General features: G+C 47.2%; 4 protein-coding genes across 4 annotated transcripts; 3 read left to right on the top strand and 1 right to left on the bottom strand.

The window, feature by feature from the left end:
• The first annotated feature begins 334 nt into the window (after positions 1-334).
• LOC128717794 (odorant receptor 13a) lies at positions 335-2137 on the top strand. The gene is made up of 7 exons (XM_053811471.1): positions 335-490; positions 698-860; positions 925-1126; positions 1248-1505; positions 1593-1692; positions 1759-2019; positions 2081-2137. Exons 1-7 carry the CDS (start codon positions 335-337, stop codon positions 2135-2137), a joined length of 1197 nt encoding a protein of 398 aa, XP_053667446.1.
• Positions 2138-2921: 784 nt separating this feature from the next.
• Positions 2922-3530, top strand: LOC128719038 (uncharacterized). The gene is made up of 2 exons (XM_053812658.1): positions 2922-3062; positions 3138-3530. Exons 1-2 carry the CDS (start codon positions 2922-2924, stop codon positions 3528-3530), a joined length of 534 nt encoding a protein of 177 aa, XP_053668633.1.
• A 3526-nt stretch (positions 3531-7056) lies between these two features.
• Positions 7057-8310, top strand: LOC128717792 (uncharacterized). The gene is made up of 2 exons (XM_053811469.1): positions 7057-7536; positions 7612-8310. Exons 1-2 carry the CDS (start codon positions 7057-7059, stop codon positions 8308-8310), a joined length of 1179 nt encoding a protein of 392 aa, XP_053667444.1.
• Positions 8311-8763: 453 nt separating this feature from the next.
• LOC128707003 (uncharacterized) lies at positions 8764-24220 on the bottom strand. The gene is made up of 5 exons (XM_053801947.1): positions 24026-24220; positions 23729-23955; positions 12330-12719; positions 12115-12257; positions 8764-10406 (listed from the first exon to the last, which is right to left on the bottom strand). The coding sequence occupies exons 1-5, from the start codon at positions 24218-24220 to the stop codon at positions 8764-8766; spliced, it is 2598 nt and encodes an 865-aa protein (XP_053657922.1).
• Between the last annotated feature and the right edge of the window lie 571 nt (positions 24221-24791).

Below are 24791 nucleotides of genomic sequence, written 5' to 3'. Positions count from 1 at the left end.
ACTTTTTTTATATTTACGTGTTGGATCAAATATGCACCTCTTGCAGAGTAATACAACAACAAACAATTGTTACGGTGATTATCTACATGATACACACACATATGGCTTGGGAGATGAAGCAGTCCTCGTGACCGTTTAGAGCAGGTGTTACCGGTTCGACGGTGATTAGTTTTCGATTTAAAACAAACCTTATTAAACTTTCATTCAACCCGGCCATGCGTTTACGACTGAAGGGCAGTGGGAGAATCTTATAAAACGGGTAAGATGTTCGGGAAACCCTTGGAGTGTTTGTTGGCCTTGCCGTAACGAGAGGTTCTTTATCCAACCCAATCAAATGGCTCGATTTGTTCTGCACGAGGTGCGCTACGTGTTGATGGCGATGGTTTATTCCTCGCGGTGTTTAGCAGAAAAGATACAAAATTCTACGGTGGATCAATGCATCTACTGGTTTCTTACGCTCATTCCGATCGCCATGCTGTGCATCCCGCAGGTAAACCCCTGATACGCGTATAATCCATACCCGTGTAAACGCCTTGTGGGTATGCAATTTGCATACGCGTGAAGCAAATTTTGAATAACCACAACGGTTCAGGGGCAGGCAATCGTTTTGTATTCTTGTCATACGCAAAGAATGAAATTTAGTTATTTGATTAAAAAAAAACTAAAAATTCAGGTTATTTTCTTTTACTTTTCACAGTTTTCGTATTTGCTGGTGGATACCAAGGACCTTTTTGAGTTCGTGTTGGTACTGGTGCCCATCTCGGAAATTCTGCTAACGAATCTAAAAATGATTATTTGCAACATGAAACGGGAAAAAATTATTAATCTCATTAATGAACTGCAGGCGGAATGGATCGAATGTAAGCCAACGTAACTGTTATTTTGCGACCCATCCTGTTTCCCTATTTTAAAATTACATTGTAGACCAAAAGTCGGAACATATCGAAATCCAGCGGCTGATTACAGCCACCGCAAAGAAGACGCGAATGTTTGTCATCATCTACACGACTGGTTTCGTGGTTATTTGCTTGGAATATGCATCCCTGCCGTTGTTCAAGTTCGTTTTTCATAGCATTTTCAACAACAACCAATCAAACTATACCATCACGATACCATACTCCTCAAGGTAGGATAAATAAGGGTTGTAAGACCAAGCGGAGCATGGAGCCTGTCTTTAGAACTGACAAATGCGTGAATATACTTGTAAGTCACATACCTGTAGTAACCTTTTGTTCCATCTCTTTAAGGTTCTTTTACAGCACGGAAAGTACCACGAGCTTCGCACTGACATATTTCTTCATAATGATAGCAGTCTACCTTCTGGCGCTAACGCTCAGTGGCTTCGATAGTTTATTTGCCACTCTGGCGATGCATATTACGACGATGTTTAAGTTTTTAAAAATAGAAATCGATCAACTGGAACTGGATCTGCACGCTGGAACGAATCGTGCGGAGGTCCACGCCAAGCTGAAGCAAATAATATTGAAACACAAATCTAATCTCTCGTAAGTTTATGCTATTTGTAATGGAAAGGATTGAAAGTGCTGTTGTGTCTGCATAATGTCCACCTTTTATCGTTTTTTTTTTTTCAGTCTAATCGATCAGCTCGAGGATGGTTTTAGCTTCTATTTGATGGTACAATTTCTGACCAGCTCGATCGTCGTTTGTGTTGTGCTGTACAATCTAACAATTGTAAGACTCGGCATGCGGTTGGCTCAGTGTTAAATGACATTTAATTCGTTACATGCAACTTTACAGGTTTTCGGATGGAATGAGGACACTATCAAAACGGTAACCTATCTACCGGGTGCCATACTGCAGCTGTATATATTTTGCTGGTACGCACAGAACATCACAGAAGAGGCAAGCTTGGTGGCCGACCATATTTACAACATTCCCTGGTATTTGAGCGACCCGGCACTGCAGAAAACCATCCTCACGCTCATGGTTAAGGCACAGAAACCTGCCGGTGTTACGGCATCCAAGTTTTACATGGTCACGTTACAAAGCTTTCAGCGGGTTGGTGAAGGTAAGGAAAAGAGAAATCGTATAATGTATTTAAACCCTATTTCGCTTCCAGATCACTAGCACATCGTATTCCTACTTTACGTTGCTTCAAACAATCAATCAGCAATAGTTGCAATGAAATGGACTTCAACGTAGAATGCAAAGCGGAAAAATTATAGAAAACATCAGTAGTATATTTCACAAATATCTCTTTTCACTTGATTTTAGAGAAATCGCTAACTAGCATTTAAATGTGTTCAGTGCTTGAGAAGAAAATTTGGCTGGGTTGAATCACCGCTTCACAACACAGCTTCAGAAAAACAGCTTTCCTCCTAAAATTATGCAATTTGTTCGCAGCTTCATATCGCGTAATACAGCGTAATTGCATATCTGCAGGCGTATACGAAGAAGCATAATTCTGTCGTTATAACTTCTACTAATCACTGCTTTGTCATTTTGTCATACAAATTGCATACATTTTATGACTAACCTTTGAGTTATGCAATGTGCTTGAATAAATGCATTTTTTACCTTATTCAATGTATAAAGGTACAATTTTTCCGTGATTTTAACTTTGTGTTTATTCTGTTATTAGCCTCCATACTTGTTAATACCTACACCACCGAGCTAACGGTATGTTTTTACCGGCCATTTTAAAAACGACTGCTGCAGAAATATTCGACCATGCGCAGTGCGCGTGCTAAAGAAGAACGCACGCCAATGACATGCGAAACGCCAATCAATACGCTATTGACATTAGCCCGAAAGGTAGAAGAAGGTTATCTGGAACGCAGTAGCAGTCCGTTTTCACACCAAAACAAAGCGTCCTTCTCGTTTAGTGGACGGGTAGTGTAACGATTAGTGTAGAGAGCACCGTAGTGTAACCGAAACGAGCCAAGAATCGAAACGAAACCATGGCCGAAGGTACGTACGAATATGAGTGTATGCGAGCGGAACTGCTTGGGCTGGCCCATCCCAGTCGGGAGGAGTTTGAGGCGAAGATGAAGCTCAGACAGGAGACGGAAGTGGAGGAGCAGCTCACGGAACAGTTGAAGGCAAGTCGTCCCGAAACGGATTTCCTTCGCTGCGTGTACGCTTTATTAACTTTCTGCCCCAACAAACCCTTCCAGGAGGTGGATTTGCAAGAGGAATCCGTACAGGGCACTTCCGGCAAGATGGATGAGCTGAACAGCATCCTAACGGCGACGCAGCAAAAGATTAACAAGTTTAAGGTGGCGTGCGGTAGTTTGACCAGCCTGCTAAAGCTTCGCCCATCGACACCGAGCAATGAGCCGGCTGGTGTGTCCGAGGGCAAATCCATCAACGATGCACTTGACACGCTGGACACGATGAAGGATCTGAATGCTGCGTCGGATGCGACGGTGACCAAAGCGGCTGCGGCAGATCTCGGCAACAAGGTGACGACGCAGCTGGACAAACTCGATTCGTTGCTGTACAAGGCCGATAACGCGACGTACTCGATGAAGCATCAGACGGATCAGATGAAAAAGATTGCCAAGTAAGCCACCCGCGCGCGGCCGGGACGGAAACCGAATACAAAAACACCAACCGCTCGAATTACCTTTTTTTCGGCTGGCAACGAACCGGAGCAGGAGGTGGTCGCTTCCCTCCACATACATACAGTACGCTTACAGATACGAAACAAACAATGTGTGCAAAATGTTATCAAAAATACTATCAAAACTATTCTATTGCGGCCCTCGTGTGAATATTGATACGCTACGTTGGCAATCTTAGGTTAGGCAACTCCTCGACGACCTCCGAGGAACGTACCTTCACTATACAATCGCCTAGCTGCTATAGGTACTTTTACATCGTGTTACAAGTAGGCCACTATTACTTCCTGTTCCCTGTTTCCGTTACCTTTTCTCCCCCCAATCAACAATGCGCTTCGAAAGGAATTGCACGTGTTATGCTTCAACGTTCGATGTTAGTGCAGTAAGCTACGTTAGCGGTTATACACTAAAGCAAAAGCTTTCCACTTTCTTTGCTGTTTTTGCTCAAACGGTCGGTCTTCCACAACTTCAAAATTGTTAGCAAACAAACAAACACAAAAAATACACAAACACACACACACACACACAAACCATTGTCTCTACTGAAACTGCTTGGTTGCGATTAGCGCTGCCGGATTTGGCCATTTTTGCCGTGCGTCTTTGCGGAACCGATTGTGATATTTCTAGTTTTGTACGATTTTTTTTTGTTGTTTTTGGTGTGTATGTGTACGATGTTCGATGTACTTTGATTTGATCATACGCCTCCGAATGTGACAGCGCAAAACAAACAAACAAAAAAAAAACCAGCAAAACAATGCTTCCAATGGGTTGGTGGTGCGAGTGTGTCCTGTTATCTTCTCTATACGGGGCACCAGAGTTCACAGTGACAGAGGCAGAGAGGGAGATCTCAATAACCGTAAGAAATGTTAACCACCAGCAATAACAATATATATGAACCTAACAATAATTTAACTGTGTATTAGAAACGATAAATAAAGGCAAGGTACAATTATTCACGTATTGAAACTACAAGACGGGTTTCAGTTCTGTACATATCCTTGGTTGGTTTAATGAGGACTTTGGTTGAAGATCTTCACACCATACTCTCTAGTTCTGGCGTAAAGACCTTCTAAGGTCATGCCTGCTTTCTTTGGCTTACTAGACTTAATTTTACCAAGAAGACGGATTGGGAGTCCTCGCAACGGGGCATTGGTCCGTATGGGATTTTGGACCGGTCCTGTGGTGTAAAGACCAGCGCCGCGATTAATACACCACCGGCCACCCTCAAGTTGATGTGTATCTTTGACCAATTGGACACAACTCTGCTAGTCATATGGTAGAGTCAGTGACTCAACAACAAGCACGATATAGGACTTAAATCTGTCATATTGACGATCCATTTTAGTTGTGGAGCTGCCACAAAAACCACTATTCTAGCGAAGGTCACCACTCATGATAGATAACGATTCCAGCTGAGCTCATAGAGCCGAGTAGAGGAAGAGAACAAATGTAAGCGGATCACAATTTTCGAGTAACAGCAATGCCTACTTTATTCGTCACCATTTTGCTACGTCCACCTCACACACATTCAAACTACAGACGCACCGTACACTAGAAAATCGTTCTTAGTTGCTAGACTTAATGGAATACAACAGCTTCAAAATCCGAAACACTTCCGTCATCACCACCGCTGGTGTTGTGAAACATCCATTTTCGATAGAATTTGGCCCCATTCGATAAGATAGTGTGACGGACCGGCAAGGGGTTTGTGCTGCATTTGCACAGCAGTGACCGTGGGACCGTGATTCACAACCGTTCACCGCACCACGGCTCACATGTGTCGACCGCTACCTCCGCCTCCCCCACCGTACCAAACATTCTGATGGTCCTTGCTCGCCCGAATGCTCTGCAGGTGGCGTAGTTCCTTCACTTTCGCATTCCGCAGATACCACAGATATATGCACACGATGACCGCTAACGCAAACAGCACGATAAAGATGATCCCGGTCACCATCCAGGCCGTTTCGGCATCGGTCCCGGCAAAGGCGCTTGCATTGCCATTCCGTTCCTGTGCGGAGTCGGCGGCCTGGATGACATGTCCATCGATGAGTGCCGGTAATACCACGGCTACGATCGCACACACACGCCGGACCACGCGCTGATCAATTCGGTTGTGTTCCATCGTGTTGTCCGTTTCACTTAAACGACGCACTTGGAGGGGAACACTGGAAGACTCACTGTGTCCAACCGACTGACTGCCCCGTTTGAGCGGAGACCGATGAAAACAGCGTTCAGCGATACGCAAGGTAAGGATCACGCGTTTAATCCACACAGGCCTACATAGATGAAGCTGATAAAGCGATAAGGCAAGATAAACCGGTCCCGTGCCGCTAGAATGTCAACCGTGGTTCCGGCTGGGATGGCCACATCACCGCATTATCGACACCTCACCTCCCCCACGCTATCGTGTGCAGGGCACTGCCGACCGGAGACTAAAAACTGATGCCGGTACGTGTGCGATAGGGTGTCAACGTCTTATCAGCCAGTAACGCAGGAAACATCGCCTATCAGTCCGGTGGCTGTGATTTCATTCACTCACCAATCACTGATACGGTCACTTGTGGCGGTGATTGAAAGGTGGTGGAGACATCTTTTGTTGGGAGATGTGATTAAATTAGCTAAGGAACGCATGATTGATTGCCGATTGAAGAATGATGATTGAATGTGAAAGACGAAGTGATATGTAAGTGGCTGCTAATTAGTGCGAGCGAGTAGTTATATGGCTGTAGCTCTCCAACAAAATAGACCTAGACGCGTCAAATAGTTTATCGATAGCATTCGCTTTGATATCTTAATGTAAGTACTTAACCTCAATCGGTAGTATAGTGACAGTTGACACTGCCTTGAACTTATTTGTTACCACAAACTGTCCCTCGAGTATCATAACAACGGCTAATCCAAAGCTCTTGAAACACTATCAATAGGCTAAAGTACACTCGCTATCAACTGATGTCATTGGGCGTGTCATACATTCCAGGATGGCTTCAAAATACTTCCACGGATTAAGTCTTACAGCAATGCTGCTACGGTTTACAACACTTTACCGATGGATTGGCAACGGTTGTAAATTGAGCTTCACCCAATGCATTCACACTGTCTACTATTGATGGCGGGTAATTTAGTACTCTCGAGCAGCACTGCAGCACGGTCCTGGGACCAGTAATCTGAGCTGGCGGCGGTACGTTCGTTTTGTCTGTTCGCCATTCCCGTGATGTCCATACCCGTCTGAAGAACGTAAGCAATAAATCGTTAAAACTATCAATCAAAGCACTAAACATCGAGTGCTGACAGTGGACCGCAGTTTCGATAACCGATTTATAAAGCCGTCACCGGAGTCACAGTCGCCGGAAGGATTGTACATCTTGATTGACATCTGCCAATACATTAGGTGCTCCAGGCACTGAATGCTTGCGGTGGCGCCAGGTAATTTGAAGGCGAAGTGTGCAACCGAACAGGTTGATTTTGTTGGAGTATGTTGCGCAAAGCGATCGTTTCGGTATGGTGGGTGGCTGTGGGCGCGATCGTGATCAGCGCGTTGGACGATCCGGAAGATGGGTCCACCTCCTGTACGCAGATAGACTTCGACGAGGCGACACTTTCTTCGCTGCACAAGTGTGATTATAAGCAAGAGTTTATCGCGAAACGGTACGATGCGTCGGATCTCTTCGGACCGTATCGTCCGGAGGCGGCGTACTATCTGTCCCACCGCTGGCAAGGACTAACGTGTGGTGAAACGGTGGATACCTACTCGTTCAACGAAGAAACCGAGCTGCGTATGGCTTACAACCTGGTGTTTGATAGTGGTGCTACGCTGGAGGTGCGTGTGTTTGATGAAGATCGTATGGATTCGGACAATAAAGCGACGCTGGTTGAGGTTTGGCGCACGGCTAGCTCCACGGAAGGGTGGGCATTGTTCCGCGAGAAGCTCAACAAAACTGTGAAGAAGGCGAGGGTAATACGGAAAGGAAGACCAGATTGGATGCAACGGTGTTACGTGTACTGTTTTATCCTTTTTATCCTTCCCTAGATTCAAATTGAAGCCAACATCAACGCCGGAAGTGATTTGGCGATAGAGTACTTGACCATATTCAACTACGAGGTAGAAACCGAGGAGTGTAGCGAAATTGATGAGTTTTCAACAACCGTTGCTGCACCGTCATCTACCGACGCTGCAACAACCACCACAACAACGGTTGCTGCGGAAACAACCACTCAACAACCTGTCACAACAACAACACCTCCTCTCGATACAACGATGACGATGACGACGGAAACATTCCCGTCCACGGTGTTATCAACCGAAGCGGACGAAACAACAGCCACCACTGAAATGTCGACGGAAGAAACGACCATAACGGTAGAGACTACTACCACTAGCACCACCACCGAGACACTAACAACGACCACCACCAATGCGCCGCGAGATGACACTTCAACACAGCCGGTCATTACCAGCACAACACACCAACCGAGCTTCCCGTACTCCACGACGGTGTCCCCGAGGCCGTCTACGACGACCGTCACCACTACTGAGCATGGCTCAGCGAACGTTGAACCGCCAAGCACAAAGCAGTGGCTATGGATGACGTTGGCAGCAGTGTTTGCGATACTATTCCTGCTGGCGACCAGTGTCGCCATCTACCTCTGTCATGTGAACCGCCATCTTGAGCGGATCAGCACACGTCCAGTGGTTGAAGTCAGTCAATATCCGTACAAGAAAATGTGATCCGACTTTAAGCATATCAGACGCATTTACAGCCGTTTCGGTCTGAATGTTTCATACTAGAGTAAGGGTAATATAAATAAAATGATGGTTTAGATGTACTAATCTTCCACTTGGGGGTCGCTAACAGGTGATGTATATAAGCCAGTGATTAAACAGTATCCGTTTTCGTCGGCTATAATGTGATTTTATTGCTTAAAAATTGTTCATATTGTATTTAGAACCGCAGCAATGTACAACGCCCACCACGCACGGTGGCTAAAGTTATGCTTCCAACCATAAACACTATAAGGCACATTGAAAACCAAAAAGAAAAAAAAACGCGTATAATAATCTACGGCTACGGCTACATCTACCTGCGCGTCGAGTATTTGTTGTTCTGGCTTCGGGCTGCCTCTCTAAAGAACCTACGGTCCGCCCCTGACTGACTCTTCTTCAGCTGTCAACTTTTTTTTTTTAGTACGGATTAACTGCGGCCAACCCAACGCGGCCACTGCTACGCGAAACTGGCGGTGGCCGTGGCTCTGCGTAACTGTGCCGATAGCCCTTCACCAGATTGGTCAAACTTTTGGCCGGCATCATGCGTCGTCCGACGTCGCGTCCCGGATCACGATCCAGTCCCGGGTAACGCTCTTCCGGCGATAGCTCCCGGTAGCCTCCCGGACCCATCGAACCATTCACACCGGACCCGCTCAAGCTGCCGTTCGAGCGCGGATGGCCTCGCGGGGGCAGCTGTTCCTCTTCCGAACTCCAACCATTGCTATCATGCGAACTGACCGCCGACGCCGGCTCGAGCGAACCACGGCGTGGTGCAGGCGCATGGTCCACCGTCCGCTTGCTGTGCAGCAGCCGTTCACGCTCCAAACGTTCCTGCTCGAGCCGCTCCTGTTCGTGACGCTCGCGCTCCATCTGCTGGAACTTTTCCTTCGCCGTCTGGAACCGGTCCTTCGGCGAGATACGATGCATGGTCGATTCCGGCGAGCTGGTCCGTATCTCGACGGACTTCTTGCGCGGTTCTAACGGTTTCCACGTGTCCGCCGGTGGCTGTGGTGGTGGTGGTGGCTGCACGTGCTTCGATTCCTCCCGATGATAACGGCGTCCGGTCGACGGTTCAACGTCTCCGTAACCCGCAGACATCTCCTGGCGCCAGCGTTCCTCGTACTTATCCGCCAGCTTGTAACTGGTGCGTTTCGGTGCTTCCTCGTGACCAGCGTAGCGTCTGTCCTCGCGGTATCCTTCCTCTTCCGGGCCCGACCGGTACATCGGCCGCCTATCAGCGCTGTCGTGCGTATCTTCCGCGTGAGCGTACCTCATCCGATCGGTCTTGTGTGCCGGTGGCGAACGGTGATATCCTTCGCGCTCTACCTTGAAATCCTGCCGTTCGCCGAAATGATCCTGGGCAGCGTACTTGCCACGTCCAGACACCATCGGTGGGATACGTTCCGGTGAATATTCGCGATAATCAGCACGATCCGCGTACGCCACCTGAGCCGGTGCTCGACGATCGTACTCCTTGCCACGGTATTTACCACCTTCGGCGGGCATCTCACGGTACTTCTGCCGATCGGTCAGATTCTCACGATAGCGATCACGCTCGTACTCCTCCTCAAAGTACCGTCTCGCATCCGGCTGTGGCTTCCCGTACTCGAACTCAACCTCTCCACGGTGTTCCAACGCACGGTCATCTGCTCCACCATATCGGCCACTTCTTCGACCACCGTCACGCTCATCCACGTACTTGTCCTCGATGGTGATTTTCTTCTTGCGCTCTTCCAACCCATACCCGTCCACGGGTTTGTACGCATTCCGGTAGCGAGGTGTGTGGTTGGTGATGATCGGTTTCACTTCCTCCTCGCGCGAGTTTACCGAGCCCTGCAGACTGCGATCCTCCTCGCGGCTCGACGAACGCTGATGCCGTACACGGCTCGGCTCGTCCCGTACATTCGGGTACAGGTACGTCGTTGGCGGCGGTGCGTCACGGTACTTGCTCATGCGTGTCACCGGCTGATCGTCCAGATAGCGCTCGGCCGGTCGGCCACCAGAATGGTGATGCGAATTGCCGTTCAGAGTCGGTTCTTGGTCGTTCACCCATTCGTCCTCTGTTTAGAAAAAAGAGGGAGAAAACACGAATCAGTAAAGAAAGACAAGCAGGAGTTACACAATCTAAGCTTAATTCTACAGCATGAAAGATCATACCAAGAGTTGGAGACAACTCCATTTTGGATTAGGATCATAACTGGAACACACCGGTTCTCCTCCGATCGCCATAATTGATTAGTATCTAGCTTTGCGAATACTTAGACAGGTGATCACTTGCAGAAGCCATCTCTAGCTTAGTGTCTTATGGATCGTGTCTTGACCTAACAGGGTTTCACAACAAAATGAATATTGCGTGCACTACTAACATAATCACGCAAACGGTTAAGAAAAACTGGATGTTTGATAGTGAAACACAAAAATCGTTATTGAATCAACAACACTGGATATGGTATCGCGTGCACATTTTAGTGAATGTCAAATCGGTCAAGCTATTTACATACAGGCGGGTTCAAGAGTTGTAATAAAAAATATAATATTTAATGCAATTGTAACCAAATGATGTAAAGAATAGGAATTAAAAGTCTTGTTTAGTTCAGTAACTAGATTTTCGTTAAATTTAATCATCAAAAATTGCATTTTATATTTCAACTCCTGTACCTGACCTGAATATATACACAGGCACCTGAACACCTGAACCTGAATATATAAACATGCCTGACATTCACTAAATCGGTGCACACGATTCCTTATCAACTTTTGGCGATTCAGTACGATCTGTTGTGTTTCACGGACAAACTTCCCATTTATCTTATTGATTTGCGTGATTCAGTAAATTGTGCTCCATTGTAAAACTACTGTAGAATAAAACCTTATCTTAACCGGCTCCCGATAATATTCTCGGATTATCCGGCAGTGTGAATAATGTAAAAAGTCATAAAGGAAAGATGACGGTCGTCATTTCCATCAACGGCACGTGCCTTTTTACATTGACAGCCAAAATGTTTGATGCGATTACATTCCCAGATGCAGCGCTTCCAGTTTGTTTTTCCCTCCCCAATGCATGCCAAATGCCATTGTACTTTTCATTGTACCACTAATCTCAGCTGTTGTGCAGAAACAGTTGCATCATTAGAAAGTATCTGCGTGCGGGTGCATCTAAATAAAACCCATCAACCACTTCCAGCCGGAATCGACTAAACGGTTTGACACCGGTGCGTCCAGAGCTGCCTCCTCTTGCCTTTTGACAGTCCGGTCCTTCCTTAATGGAAAGTAAACAAATTGATGTTGCACATCTCTTACCTCCCCAAAATAATAATAAAAAAAAAAAACCTTTCGTACGTGTGCCAATCCCGGGGCGGCTCTAGGTGTAGTGAAAGTTCAAGCGACGTTAATCGCATGCTCGCTCACGCCGGTTTAACTTGTTTGGTCTGTATGCATATGTGGTGCCCTCCGGCGCTCCGGTGAAGATGCTGCACCGCCGTGGCAGGTTCGGCAAAGCTCGTGGAATAAATAATACTAAAACAAGGAACATCACAACAACGCGCACAAAAAAACCGCATCGCTTTTCCATTTCTAATTAATTAACCCCGTGAGAAAGTGGCTTAACACGTTTTGTTGCTGATGCTGCCTCCGATGCCTGCTTGCGTGTAATTCGCGCAATTACTCACGCTGCACCTGCGCAACCCTTCCGATTCCGCGCATAAATCAACCATAAAGCAAGTGCGAATGAACCCATCAAAGATTCCACCCGAGGTCCAGGTTACTTACCGCTTGAGCTTTGGGGATCGTGTCGTTCCGGGCTCGGGGCCAGATCCGAGCCGATGCCGGAAGATCCACGGGATGATACGCCATGCTTTTGATTTACACCCGCCGATGGTGTGATCGAGCCGGTCAGACAACCGTTGCGGAACCTGGCAGAAGAATGAGGGACAAGTCGTGAAGGGACTCCACCAAGATTTTCCTGCAGTGTTTAAGCTACTTACCGTCGTGCTGCGGCATCATTAGAACCGTGCACGGGTTCCTTCTTGTGGTCCGGTTCTTTTGTGGGCAGCAGCAGTGGCACACCGCCGCTGAGCTTCTCCCGCAGTTCGGCCGCCAGCGAATCGTACAGCTTGGACTGGCTGATCAATGGTGAGACCGGCCCCGAAGTCGGCGAATGTTGCTGTTCCTCGGAACACTCCGATTCCCGCGTACTGGCCGTGCCCGTATCACTGCCATGCGAAGAGTCCGGAAAGCGACGGGGTGATTCGAACCGGCGCGGCATCCTCTTGCGTCCTGGGCCACCGTCCATGATCGGAATTGCACCCGGTCCACCCGGTTGACCACCATTTACACCGCACGAACCGCCGGTTAGCTGTGCCGCCAAACCGAGCCTGAAAGTGAAATGGGAAGAGCTGCGGTTACATTCCATCGACACTTTTGGTGTGATTTGGACGAGAGCGTCCTTTTTAGCGAACGCGATCATTAAGCGAGAAATCCACTCGCGCACATCATCTCATCAGCTCATTTACGTATCGCTTGTGCCCTCGTATGTTTCGTTTGTCCCGTGTGGAATTTTTGTTGTTACAGCGCCACTGCTTTATTGTGCCTCGGGCGATACTTAAAGCCCACAATGGGTTCCGTCCCCTCCGTGGGGTTGGGCCACGAAACATTTCGGGAGACAAAAATGTGAAAGTAAACAGTTCGGGTACCGCGCGTAGCCGGCTCGATCAAGTGTCAAAAAGCTGTACGATCGATGCTGCTCGTCCCGCTGCTCGTCCCGTTAATGAAAAAGGGATGGGAAACCTGTCACACATAGAAAAAAAAAACCGTCCCGACCGTATATGTGAAATTTCACCATTCCGGCCGGATATTTGGCGGGATGATTAATATTTTGCGCCCCGGTTTGAAGGGGGGCTGCTCTTTAGATAAGTACGTCTCGGCGGCTCGCGAGACGAGCGCGCCTTGTACATCGGGTGGTTCTCCCGTGCGATGGGAACGGTTGGTCACGGTAATAAATTGATGAAGCACATTCGACACGGCGGCCCGGCGGGAAGCACAGGTTGACACCGATCGGGAGAAGGAAAAAAAAAACCATTCAAAAAGTAAGCTCGTACATTTTGCCGCGAACGTTGCACCAGTCTCCTGCTGCTTTGACATATGGAACCGCGGTGCTGAATCACCAGCTTCAATTTAGCATTCAACGAAGACACTTGTTTTTCCCGCCGCGAGATGGAGCAACCGTATCGGTACCGCGATGACATCTAGGCCAGCAGACAACATGGCGCGATTGGTTTTCGATTTCCTAACCCGGTGTCCGCTGGCTTGAGACACCATCCAACCGGTGCGTGGAGAAACAAAAAACCAGAAGCAGCAGCGCGCGTTCGATCCTCACCGTCGCAGCATAAATGCTGGCGACCCGTGTTCCACAAGTTGCCCGGTACCTGTTGACCTAAAAATCAACGCACCGGCGTGGCGGTGGCCAGTTTTCAAACGACGCTGCGCACTGTGAACGATCGCGAGACGACAGATTCACTTTCCTCTCGATCGCGATTATTCGCTGTGCTTGCACCCGCTTCGTACGTTTCGCTCACTGCTTGCTGAGTGGGGAAAATGCGGTGCTGGTGCAACAGTAAATGGAAGCAATAAATATGAATCCATATCGCAAAGAAAACACTGGGATGTGGCGGAAATGGGACCTAACTTTCTGTGGAGCGGGACGCAGTTACATCTCCGCCGGTGGTGTGACAGGAAAACAAAAAGCAAGAACGGGTGAGAGTCGCGAACACACACACACGCAAAAAATGAAAATGGAAAGTGATAGTTGATCAGGTTAGCGCTGAGCCAAAGCGCATTTACGTTTTAATGCTGCTCCACTGGAATGTGCGATCGCATCTTGATCCGTTGTTTTTTTGTTTTTCTTTTCGTACTTTCAGTGAGCTGAATGGCCGGTGGGCAAAGGTGATTGATAAAATCTTTCGTCAATGAACGGCCACGGAATGTGGGCAAAGAAAACGCCACACCACCAAACGATTGCGGCCACAAAGTGTACAAGGACACTGGCTGCTAAAAACTGTGCCTCACCGTGCGTGCGTTCTGAAATACTTCGTTATGCAATTATTTATGGCACCGGGCCGCGATTCCGATGGATGGCTGTCGCTTTTTTTTGCGTTTGCAGCTCGCGTCACGCCGATTGAAATCCGTCCCATAATGGGGGCTAACGCACATTCCATCCACGCACAGCAAATGTCGAACCGTGAGCTGACGGTTCGACCGAATGTCCAATCAATGCGTGTTCAATCGGATTAAGTGGGCTGTAAATATGTGGTTTAACAAGACAACGAAAAACAAAAAACAACATCGCAATTCTTATAACCGCTTCTAATTGCGCCCACAAAAGGAATGACTTCAACGGGGAGTAAGGCGGCGAACGGACGTAGCGAAATGTTTCCCCTCCGGTGTAACCCTTGTAACAGACCGTTCGGTCCGTTACACGCACGATCACACGATCCCCACACCGTCTATCACAGTTCAAACGCACGGACGCAATCACATCCGTGTGTTGTTTGCTGCATGCGCAAAAAGGGGTCTTTTACTGCCAATAAACTACCGCGGCCGGGTGAACTTTCGATCGTGCACAAAACCCGGTTCCTTCAGCGAATTCGTAAGTATGTGCCTGATAGCTTTGGATTTACATTTTTATTTTACCTTCGCTTCACTTCCATCCCTTGCTCGCCAAAAAAAAACCATCTCCACCTCGCGAAAGAAAGTGAAACCCGCCTGAACTTTGTGCCTCCGGTGGACGGACGGTATGTAGCTTCACGGTTTTAGTTTAGTCGCGGGTGTTTGGCCAACAGCTTTTGGATGATTGATCCACAAAAACGCACACGCGTCCCAGTGGAGATACCGCCGAGTCCGGCAGGACGGTTGTGAAGATACACGGCAAAACCGAACCAAAAATTTCCGATTTAACCAACGTTTAATTACGCAAAGCCTTCGGCCCGAAAGCAATAGGAAGAGAAAGTGCCCCGGGGAATGATAGCAAATAGAAACAATTTTCACCGTGAAATCGATACGATAATATTTGGCGAGCTCAATTTTCGGCTCCACCATCGGTTGGCGGTTAACACGACCCAGGGTGGTAGGGTTGTTGCAGTTTTCAACACAATTCCATCCACCACATATGCTAATGGACACCGTCCACATTAACCCTACCGAGCCGTGGAAAGTGCTTTTCGCTCTCATTTGCTTTTCTAGCAATATTTCTTATAATTGTTACGCATAATGCGTGCTGAAAGTCAACGCTGGAAAACAAAACCCGACATAAATCTTCATTATACCGGCTCCTTGCCTAGCATTGGGATGATGTATGGAGTTGACGCAAAAAAAAAACAAAACGTAAAAAAAACTCAACCAAACTGTCAAACCCTTCACGCCGCACGATCGTGAAACGATCCCTCAAACAAACACTTTTCGCCCAGGAAAAGCAATCCATTCACTTTAAGATCACATAACCAACATAAATTGCCCCGGTTAACCGAACGCACCCTTGTTTTTTTTTTTTTCTTTTTCGGGGAATGGGAAAGAATAGGAGTTAAATCGCGGCCTCACGATTTCCGACTCCGATTTTGAATGTTTGGCCGTACCTTCCCAAAACCTTCACATACTCGTTGCTCGTTGCTGCGGAGTGTATACAGAAGGGATCGTGCCATTGATCACGCGCCGGACCCGTACCTATCCGATCGAGCATGTTGTTATACAACCGAACCGAACAGTCAATTATTTCGTGCGGTTACACCCTCCCAAAAGGCGCCATGAACTTGAGGGACTTTCGGTTCGAATCAATGCCGAAAGTTCGTGCCTGTAGAAGAGGGGACATTTCTTTCGGGGCAGAAGTTAGAGAACAATGAAGCGAACCGTTTGATCCAATAAAACAATACCCGTAACCGATCGTGTTCTAACGACGTTAGTGTTCTGTTCCGCGCGTGGTGCCGTGTGTCCCCGGGTGTGTATTGGTCGAGCAAATGCGCTTTCCATTGTGCGGGCGGCATTGTCGGCAACCGCCAGCAAAACGCATCGCACTGTAACTGACCTCAATTAATGCGAAAAGGATTGGATAAGACACAATGGCAGGAGGACGGACTGCGTCCGTGCCGCTTTTCTAGCCGCTGATCAAGTTGGGTGGTTCGGAGTGCACAAAAACAAGAGCACGAACGGTTTCTCAATCGCATCGTACCACCCCATCGCCACATAATTACAGCGCAGGGGCGAAGACAGCAACCTCGCGGCCCGGGAATGGCAACATGGGAACGCTGAGAGAATGGGAGGAAGATGTAAGTTGGAGTTAGGGAAAATGCAAGAAACATGAACACGAAACGAAAAACCCCACCCGCCACGCGCGGTGCAGCATTCAATTCATCCGCGATCATCCCCTTTCGCTAAGATTGCTTCACTTTTCTCGCGCGCCGAGAAGCTTTTTTTTTCTTTTTGAGGGGATGAATTAAATGATTGCGTTTCTTTATCACTTCACCAGCCAGGGGTGAGTGACAGATATCATCGCTTGGCAAAAATCTGTCCCACCGCACGGGGCCAGGCGAGGGTTGGAGGGTAATTTGTAATGAGATCATTTCGAGATACTAAATTCGGAAAACAACAAGTGGCCCAAAAGCCAAATGTAGTGCGGCAACAGCCCATTGTGGTGTTGTCGCACCGGGTGCTCATCATTTACACGCCCGAGGCGAATTTTTTGACCAACATCTTCCCCTACAGCGAACAGTGGAGTTTTACACATTAAAAAAAAAAGAGTTTCCCTTGCTTTTGTAATTGGTTTGAAGGCAACGCTAAGCAGTACCCTCCACTCATCAGCCATGAGAAATGGTGCAACTGCTTTAATTTGATCAAGATATGCTAATCATTCAGCACAGATAAGTGTGGGTCCTTTATAGAAGAATATCCCCACCCCATTAGCTGTTGGGCGCCGCTGTTCCACATTTAAAAGCAATCTTGTTTGTCATTTGGGAAGCTAGTTCGGTTGGTTTGGAAAGATAATGAACCCTTTGCCCAATGGATTTGGCCCACAAAACAATCGGCATTGCTTCACTGGCGGGTGCGGTAAGTTCGTCGATACCGCTCACAGTGTGACGTTACATTTTTGCTCCCCTAGGAACCGAAATCGTTGTGTTTTGATTGCAAATTAATTTGTGTCGGCTTAGCTCTGCCACGAATAAAGTGTATGTAGAAATTTTTACTGAGAAAAACCATTTACACTTCGGCATTAATATTCCATTATTGCCAAATGCTGCTAGAGGTGTTTCCTTTCATGTCAACCATTAGTGGTTTTTGATTAATTTTATTAGAGTTGTTGAAATATTTTATACTGCGTGAACCGTTCGGTCGTTGCTCAGTAACGTTTGAGCCATGAAGTAGTGCAGACCAGTACAAAACTCGCAATCAAAATTACTGGACAAAAATGAATCCAGGGTGGTTACTTCTAGGGCTTGTTTCTCTATCCCTGGTAAGTGTTAATAGGATACCGCCGAATATAACAAATACCCCACCCAACATTGGATTTGACCCATAGAGTTTGGCCGTGTACGGATCGTCAGATGACGACGGCAGTGTCAATGTAAATTCAACCAACGCAAAGCATTGGAGAATATTAAAAAACACAATAACGACGACTAGTGTACTGAAGGATGGAACAACCACTAGGAGAAGTATGGTACGTATTACGCTTTAGTGTTACCCATTTCGATTAGAGTTTGATCAATGTGCTTACTACTGCGGAATGCAATTCTTACAACCATGCATAAGTCTACTACAAAGGGTCGATCCGCCAGTACAACCAAGCGTTCGGGACAGGTATTTATGCGGTCGCTATATTTTGTACACCTTAAATTAATCCCTTTTTGTTCAAACTAAAACAGCTAGTGGCCGGTCCTAGTGCAAAAACACCGACAACCACCAAGCGTTCGGGACAGGTATTTATAAGATCGCTTACCTTTTTTTATGTTATTAATGAAGGATAGCTATCTTTTGTAACTTAAATTAATCAATTTTGTCCTAAAACAAATGCAGCTCGTGGCCGGTCCTAGTGCAAGAACACCGACAACCACCAAGCGTTCGGGTCAGGTATTTATAAGATCGCTTATCTTTTTTATGTTATTTATGAAGGATCGCTATCTTTTGTAACTTAAATTAATCAATTTTGTCCTAAAAAAAATGCAGCTAGTGGCCGGTCCTAGTGCAAGAACACCGACAACCACCAAGCGCTCGGGACAGGTATTTATAAGATCGCTTATATTTTTTTATGTTATTCATGAAGGATCGCTATCTTTTGTAACTTAAATTAATAAATTTTGTCCTAAAACAAATGCAGCTCGTGGCCGGTCCTAGTGCAAGAACACCGACAACGACCAAACGCACCAACCAGGTATGCGTAAAACAACGAATCCTCCACAAACGCACTTGTGAGCTGAAGGCTAACGAAAAATTCCACCTTCCTTTCTTTAAAAGCAAACATTAAGTGGAGCTGCTGGTAGAACATCGACGACAACGAAACGATCGAGTACAATGGTATTTATCATAATAATTTAAGACCATTTCAGCAGTTTCTTCATCATCGTCCTGATTTCTATGTTAACTTGCTTTTAGAAAATGTCCACCGGTCCTAATGGTAAATCATCGACGACACCTGCCAGATCTAAATCGGTACGAAGTTAGCTGTTTAGTGTGTAAACTACAACAAAAAAACAACTGCTAAAAGAAAAGATTGATTCTTTTTCAGTCACTCACCGTAAGTTCGTTGTTTGTTTCAAGCCAACAGAACGATTATGCTAAAACATTGATTGCTAACTGTTGGCCTTACAGCTACCTCCGGCAAAAGCTGCACCAGGATACACGGTGAGATTCTTTAATATTTGCGTTCTATTTGCTAAGCTTCGTCATATCATGCACGGCTTTTTGTACCGAAAATGATTTCTTGATAACTCTTGTCCGATCTTAGACCTCTATGACGACAACAAGGGCGCGCGGTGTTCCAGAGGTATGTAATGTTGTGGGGTGAGTTGCATCCGTAACCTTTCGCTACCCGGTTTTTGTTCATATTTTGCAGAAAATAAAGCAAGGAGTTACGGTAAGTAAACGATCTACGTTTTCCTCTACACACGTTTATTAACGACCGCATCTTAGACTCGCCGTGGATCAACGACCTCGACAGCACGTCCTGCAGTACGGACCACTTACCCGGTTATGCCGCGTATAGTATGTGACAAATTTCAGCTTAAATGTAAAAATGTCCTGCGTAAAACAAAATCTATGTGTAAATTTTCAGAAAGACAACATCATACCTTACATGGCATCACCCTATTCTTTATTCGGGATGACATATTTTTCCCCGTACGGTATGCCTTACACATCCACTAGATCAAATAGTACAACGGAATCCAGCAACATGACCTCCACCGTGGAACCTACAACATCTACCACTACTGAGAGTGTGCTGACGACGGTATCGACGGTAATATCCAACACTACTGAAAGTGTGCTGACGACGGCACCGGCACCGGTGAGCAACACCAACGGTACCGTGGAGTACGAGGAAACCGAGGACGAAACGACAAGCCACCCAGAATATGACTATCACGGCGAAGGCGACGAAACCACACCAGCGGTAATAGTGCCCGTCACAGAGGTAACGCTCAATGGTACTTCGACCGTTGGTCCGAACATGGTTCGGAAGCGACGCATAAAAGTCACCACGACGACCACACCAAATCCGGGCGTGGTGCGTATACGGCTCCGAAGAAAGAAAACCACCATCGGTCCTATCACAACAACGACTAAGACCATAAACTGATCAGCCACACGTTGGAAACGCTTCGGAAATTATGTTTTTTTTTTGTGTCCAAGAGCACACGATAATAAACTTAACCATGCAAATGAGTGGTCGCGAGTGATCGTGCTGATACGTTTTTTTGCTTGTAGATGCAAGGTGGCACAACATGATACACTAACCTTGGAGGACCGGTAAACAAAATATCCTTCAATGAATGATGACTATTAAATTGCAATTATTATATTGACGGGCCCTTACGGACGGTAGGCAGGCATGCAGAATAGCTATCAACTATGGTGGCTATTTATTCTCATAGATGGCGCTGTCAAACTGTCGGTCGTGCTGATTTGACAGTTGTTAGCTAAACGTCGAACGACACATAGTAACGCTGTAACACAGCACTAGTTGCACAACCTGACTCATGCAGACGAGCCGCAGTCTTCCGGGGTTTTAACACCATTTCTGGAACGATTCACATGTACATAAATGAAGATTTGCTTGTGTCATTCGAGTAATTTGCAGGAGCAAACCATTTCAAACGTCTTTCGGTCGTTCCCAATGCGTTACGTATCGTCTTATACCCTCAAAAGGATTATTCCGATGGTGCAAGAATGGAGCAATGATTAGCGTTGATTAGTTACGATTATGAACGAGTCGAGGCCAGAACAGTCGTCCTGAATACCTCGAACACTAGCCGGTCCCGGATTGCGATCGAGCGAAGATCGATAAACGGCGTTACGTAACCGGTGTCCCACTATCAACAGAAGCCACCGTTTCGGTGCCGTCGGAAAAGGCTTGGAGACCCACTATCCCAGCATGTCATTCGATGCGCCCGTCTGTTATGCAACAGTTGTCACCATCCGAAAACCTGCCGATCGGTGGGTAAATGACGGACATTTTTCTAGATAAACTTGCCGCAAACCGGCAAGTGTGTACTGCCGAGCTCCGACCTAACCCGGTTGGATGACGTAACACACACGCCGGTCTGCGACCGACCTGGGCGCAGGCATCTTCTCCCCATAGTCTATCGATAAAAGGCGTAAGCTCGGCGGTACCATTATTGCAGCGCTCGCGTACTAACCCGCGTGTTGTCACGAAAGTGTTGTCACCCTAAATCGGTCACATTCCTGACCGGGTGACTTGCCTTTATTTTGTTGTTGTTGCAAAAAACTACCAACGCCACTGTACGCGTTTAGTGAAAGTCGTCACCGTAAGGATCGGTTGTGTTGGGAAACTGTTAATGGACTGTTTTACCGACACACCGGCGGCACTCCGGATCGGTAATTAGACAAAACTTCGGCCAAAAACGGTAATTTCTGCACGTAAGAGTGGCAACCGATCAGCAACGGATGCGTACCACTGCAGCGGCCGCACTCAAACGCTAAACGAGCGCCACTCAACAGGTGGTAGAAGGTGAAGCAAAAAAAAAACCCGACCCACCCGATGTCGGCGACCGTGTCTCTCGGCAGAGGCTTGGCCGTTTGTACGAAAATACGCACCGTGCGTCCACATAATAAGCGCACTCACATCGCCCGGTCCATGTATCGACGAGACGCGTGCATAATGCAAGCGCATGTAAAGCTTTAGATCGGTTGCCACCAATTGCATCGCAATTTCATAATCGTCCCCAAGCTTTACGGCCATTTTGGACGATCCCCTACCGGCAGACCTGTAAAAGCTTCCTCACCCCGTCTGCGTGCACGTGCAAACTCGATCATATTCCCGCGGCACTCCCATGCCCGTGTGGAGAAGAAACGCAGATCGCGCTAGAAACCAGTGAGAAAACAAAGCGCACAGAAATTAATCACAAACGGCCATAAACGTCAAAAACGTACCGGGGCCACTTTGCGCGGTCCAAACGCGGTCAAAAAATTGAACACCACCGCGTTCGTTCTATCTCGCTTTCGGGTGCGCTTTTTCTCTGCCGCTCGCCTCGAATTACGGACCATTTGCTAGATATCTGCCATTTCTCTAATTTTGCACACCCACCCCAAAAAAGGCACCGAACCAAGAGGAAAAGCGGCGTGCGAACAAACGAGGGCCGGAGGCAGATTTGAGTGAGGTGTGCACGAACACTATCAAACGATTAGTGCCCGGCACTAATCCATACGTTTCACCGCTTTTAATTGCACGTGAGATAATGTTTGCACCAGCACTGTGTGTCGCACTTTCTTTAGGGGTGTGTTTCATTCCATTTTCCTCCCTTCCCCGGCAACCCCTGCAATGCTTTATGGGCTGGGCAGGGAAGCCTCCAGTTTGGCAGTTTCGCTGCCTTTAGTTTTGACGCGTAACTGACGTGACGATATTTTACACCGGGGAACACGCACTGGTTTTTTTGGGTCGGTTCGTCCAATTATTTGCGTCTTTTTTTTCGCAAAACTGCCGTCCTCCCGTTTGGGCGTTAGTCCGGATGGTAATGGTTCCCGCCGCTAGTACAGGGCAGCGTTACGCAATCTAACCGCCGCCTAGCGTGGATTACCGCAGTGGTTCGGTAATTATACAGTTTTCGGGAACATTTGCGCATTAATGTTCAACTGGCTATCAATCAGTTGCGGGATCTGGAACGAAACCCAATACTCGTGGCCGGTTGCGAAACTGTAATAGCAATCGTAGCGAAGTAGTAGTGATGGTTAGAACTGTTAGAACACACTGCACGCCCTCTGGCGGCATATTTGTTGCACATTGTTTAAAGGCACAGTCCGTCGCGTGATCGCTTCTGATGGGCTGCTATGATGAGCTTTTTCGGTGGGATTCTAGGTACGAAACGTTGGGCGAGAAGTTAATCCATCTGCAAGACAAGGTGTGAAGCACGCCGGGAGAAGCGTTTAGTTGGAATTTTTCCGTTCCGTTAGCTAACGCCGAACGCTGAAATTGAACCTACTATTATGAGGTAATATTTAAATACCATACCATCACTAACGTCTGGCTGTGCAACCCTTAAGAACAATAGGTGCGTTGGAATAGACGAGCAAACTCGCATGCAACGCAACCGGCATTGCGTTTACAATGTACAAAACGGGGTTTTAAGTGCGATATGAATCGAATCGGTGTGTTTCGAAGAAATGATAAATCAATTCTGGAGCATGGGCTAAATGTACCGGTTTTAAGCATCTCGCATAGCTGAAACAACACCACACGCAGTCCACAGCCGCTGTCCGGCCCATTGTAATCGGCGACCAAAACCCCAACTTCACACCCGATGTATCCGATCGGAAATGTGGATCAACTTCGCGTAGCGATCTGGTTGTCCTCTAACGGGATTGGGCCAACATTCGATGCGCACTTCAGCCCAATAATACTGTTACTCCGCGTCATCCAGTGTTTTTTCGCCTCTCAAACAACAAATCAACCACATTGGAACCGCGACGAGAGATCGGCAACAACAACAACAAAAAAACCCACAACCAAATATTCAATCATGGCATTAAATCCCCCCAAAAAAAACACATTTCCCCACATTTTGGTTTGCTGCGATCGCTGCCAAATCATTCCCTTTCGGGGCGCTTCTTCTATCGCCCCACAGTTTTCTTCCCTTACCTCGTACGTAAATGGAGATAGTGAACTTACCGTGCTTCCAGTTCGGTGAATCGTTTCTGGTTTTCCGGTCTGTTGATCAGCACCTGCAGCTGATCGTGCAGCGCCTGGGCGGTTAGCTCCGAGTCGCACCGGTACGCGTGAACGTGCAGCGGACATTTGGTGGCGGGATTGTACAGCAGCAGCGTACAGGCGACAATGTCTTCCGTCTGCACCGTGCAGGTGATCGCACCATGCGGGATAAAGTGTTTGGCCGAACCCTGGCGTGGAAAGACGATGGTTTAGCAAATGGGCGAAACGCGGCGTGGATCGCACCCTCCCTCCACCTACCTGTACAATCTTCAGTCCTTTGTGTGAAACCTGCAGCGTTACCTTAAGCGGTTCCTGTTCCTTTGATTTCTCCACCATGCGCGGTATCATCGGCAGCAGGCTGCGGGTACCTCGTAGTGCTTTCGCTTCCTGGGCACCCAGGAACCAGACGTAGTAGGACGCTTTCTGCACATCCTTGCGCAATCGGAGCGCCATCCTGTCGGGGTGAGGTTAGGTGTGGTCTAGCTGGAGCGGTGTGGAGACGAAACGCGCAGCAAAGGTTTGCTTTACATTATCTGGGCACTATCTGTCAAACAAAAAATAAAGAAAATTGGGAAGAAAGAAGCACATTCACGTAATTAGTTTCTGTGACGCAAGTAATCTTGTTTTTTTTTTTTGAAGAAAGAACGAGGAAATATGGTACGAGAAAAGTTAATTATTTCTCTAAAACAAGCAAAAACAAAGTAGTCCACTTTCTGTTTCTAGACCAAATTAGTTCCAACGGGGCTGTTTTTGTTTTTGCCTCAGCTATCGGAGTCATCCTAATTTGTAAGGTGCGTTGGTTAACTGTGTCAGTATGCCCTATTCTATCAGCCATTAGCCTCTCGTTTGCCGTATCTGGAACAGTTTGATGAGCAACATCGAAGCAATTAAGATATGTAGAACGAAGCAGTTGTTCGTCACTCGAATGGCAATACAATGTTTGCTGTGATGTCACATCATTACTAATTACTAGCAATCTTTCGTGGCTTTTTTATGTATTTGCGGAATTTTATGAACAACTAAA

This window comes from Anopheles marshallii, chromosome 2 (assembly GCF_943734725.1).
Source record: "Anopheles marshallii chromosome 2, idAnoMarsDA_429_01, whole genome shotgun sequence".
NCBI lineage: Eukaryota > Metazoa > Arthropoda > Insecta > Diptera > Culicidae > Anopheles > Anopheles marshallii.
The sequence above is the reverse complement of the archived record's forward strand: the minus strand, read 5'-3'. Positions and strand labels throughout refer to the sequence as shown.

Coding starts and splice junctions, on each gene's coding strand:
- LOC128717794 (XM_053811471.1), top strand. CDS start 335: ATGGCTCGATTTGTTCTGCACGAGGTGCGCTACGTGTTGATGGCGATG. Junction 861..924: donor GCAGGCGGAATGGATCGAAT/GTAAGCCAACGT, acceptor ATTACATTGTAG/ACCAAAAGTCGGAACATATC. Junction 1,127..1,247: donor ACGATACCATACTCCTCAAG/GTAGGATAAATA, acceptor CATCTCTTTAAG/GTTCTTTTACAGCACGGAAA.
- LOC128719038 (XM_053812658.1), top strand. CDS start 2,922: ATGGCCGAAGGTACGTACGAATATGAGTGTATGCGAGCGGAACTGCTT. Junction 3,063..3,137: donor AGCTCACGGAACAGTTGAAG/GCAAGTCGTCCC, acceptor AAACCCTTCCAG/GAGGTGGATTTGCAAGAGGA.
- LOC128717792 (XM_053811469.1), top strand. CDS start 7,057: ATGTTGCGCAAAGCGATCGTTTCGGTATGGTGGGTGGCTGTGGGCGCG. Junction 7,537..7,611: donor AAACTGTGAAGAAGGCGAGG/GTAATACGGAAA, acceptor ATCCTTCCCTAG/ATTCAAATTGAAGCCAACAT.
- LOC128707003 (XM_053801947.1), bottom strand. CDS start 24,220: ATGGCGCTCCGATTGCGCAAGGATGTGCAGAAAGCGTCCTACTACGTC. Junction 23,956..24,025: donor AAGGACTGAAGATTGTACAG/GTAGGTGGAGGG, acceptor TTTCCACGCCAG/GGTTCGGCCAAACACTTTAT. Junction 12,720..23,728: donor TTCACCGAACTGGAAGCACG/GTAAGTTCACTA, acceptor TTTCACTTTCAG/GCTCGGTTTGGCGGCACAGC.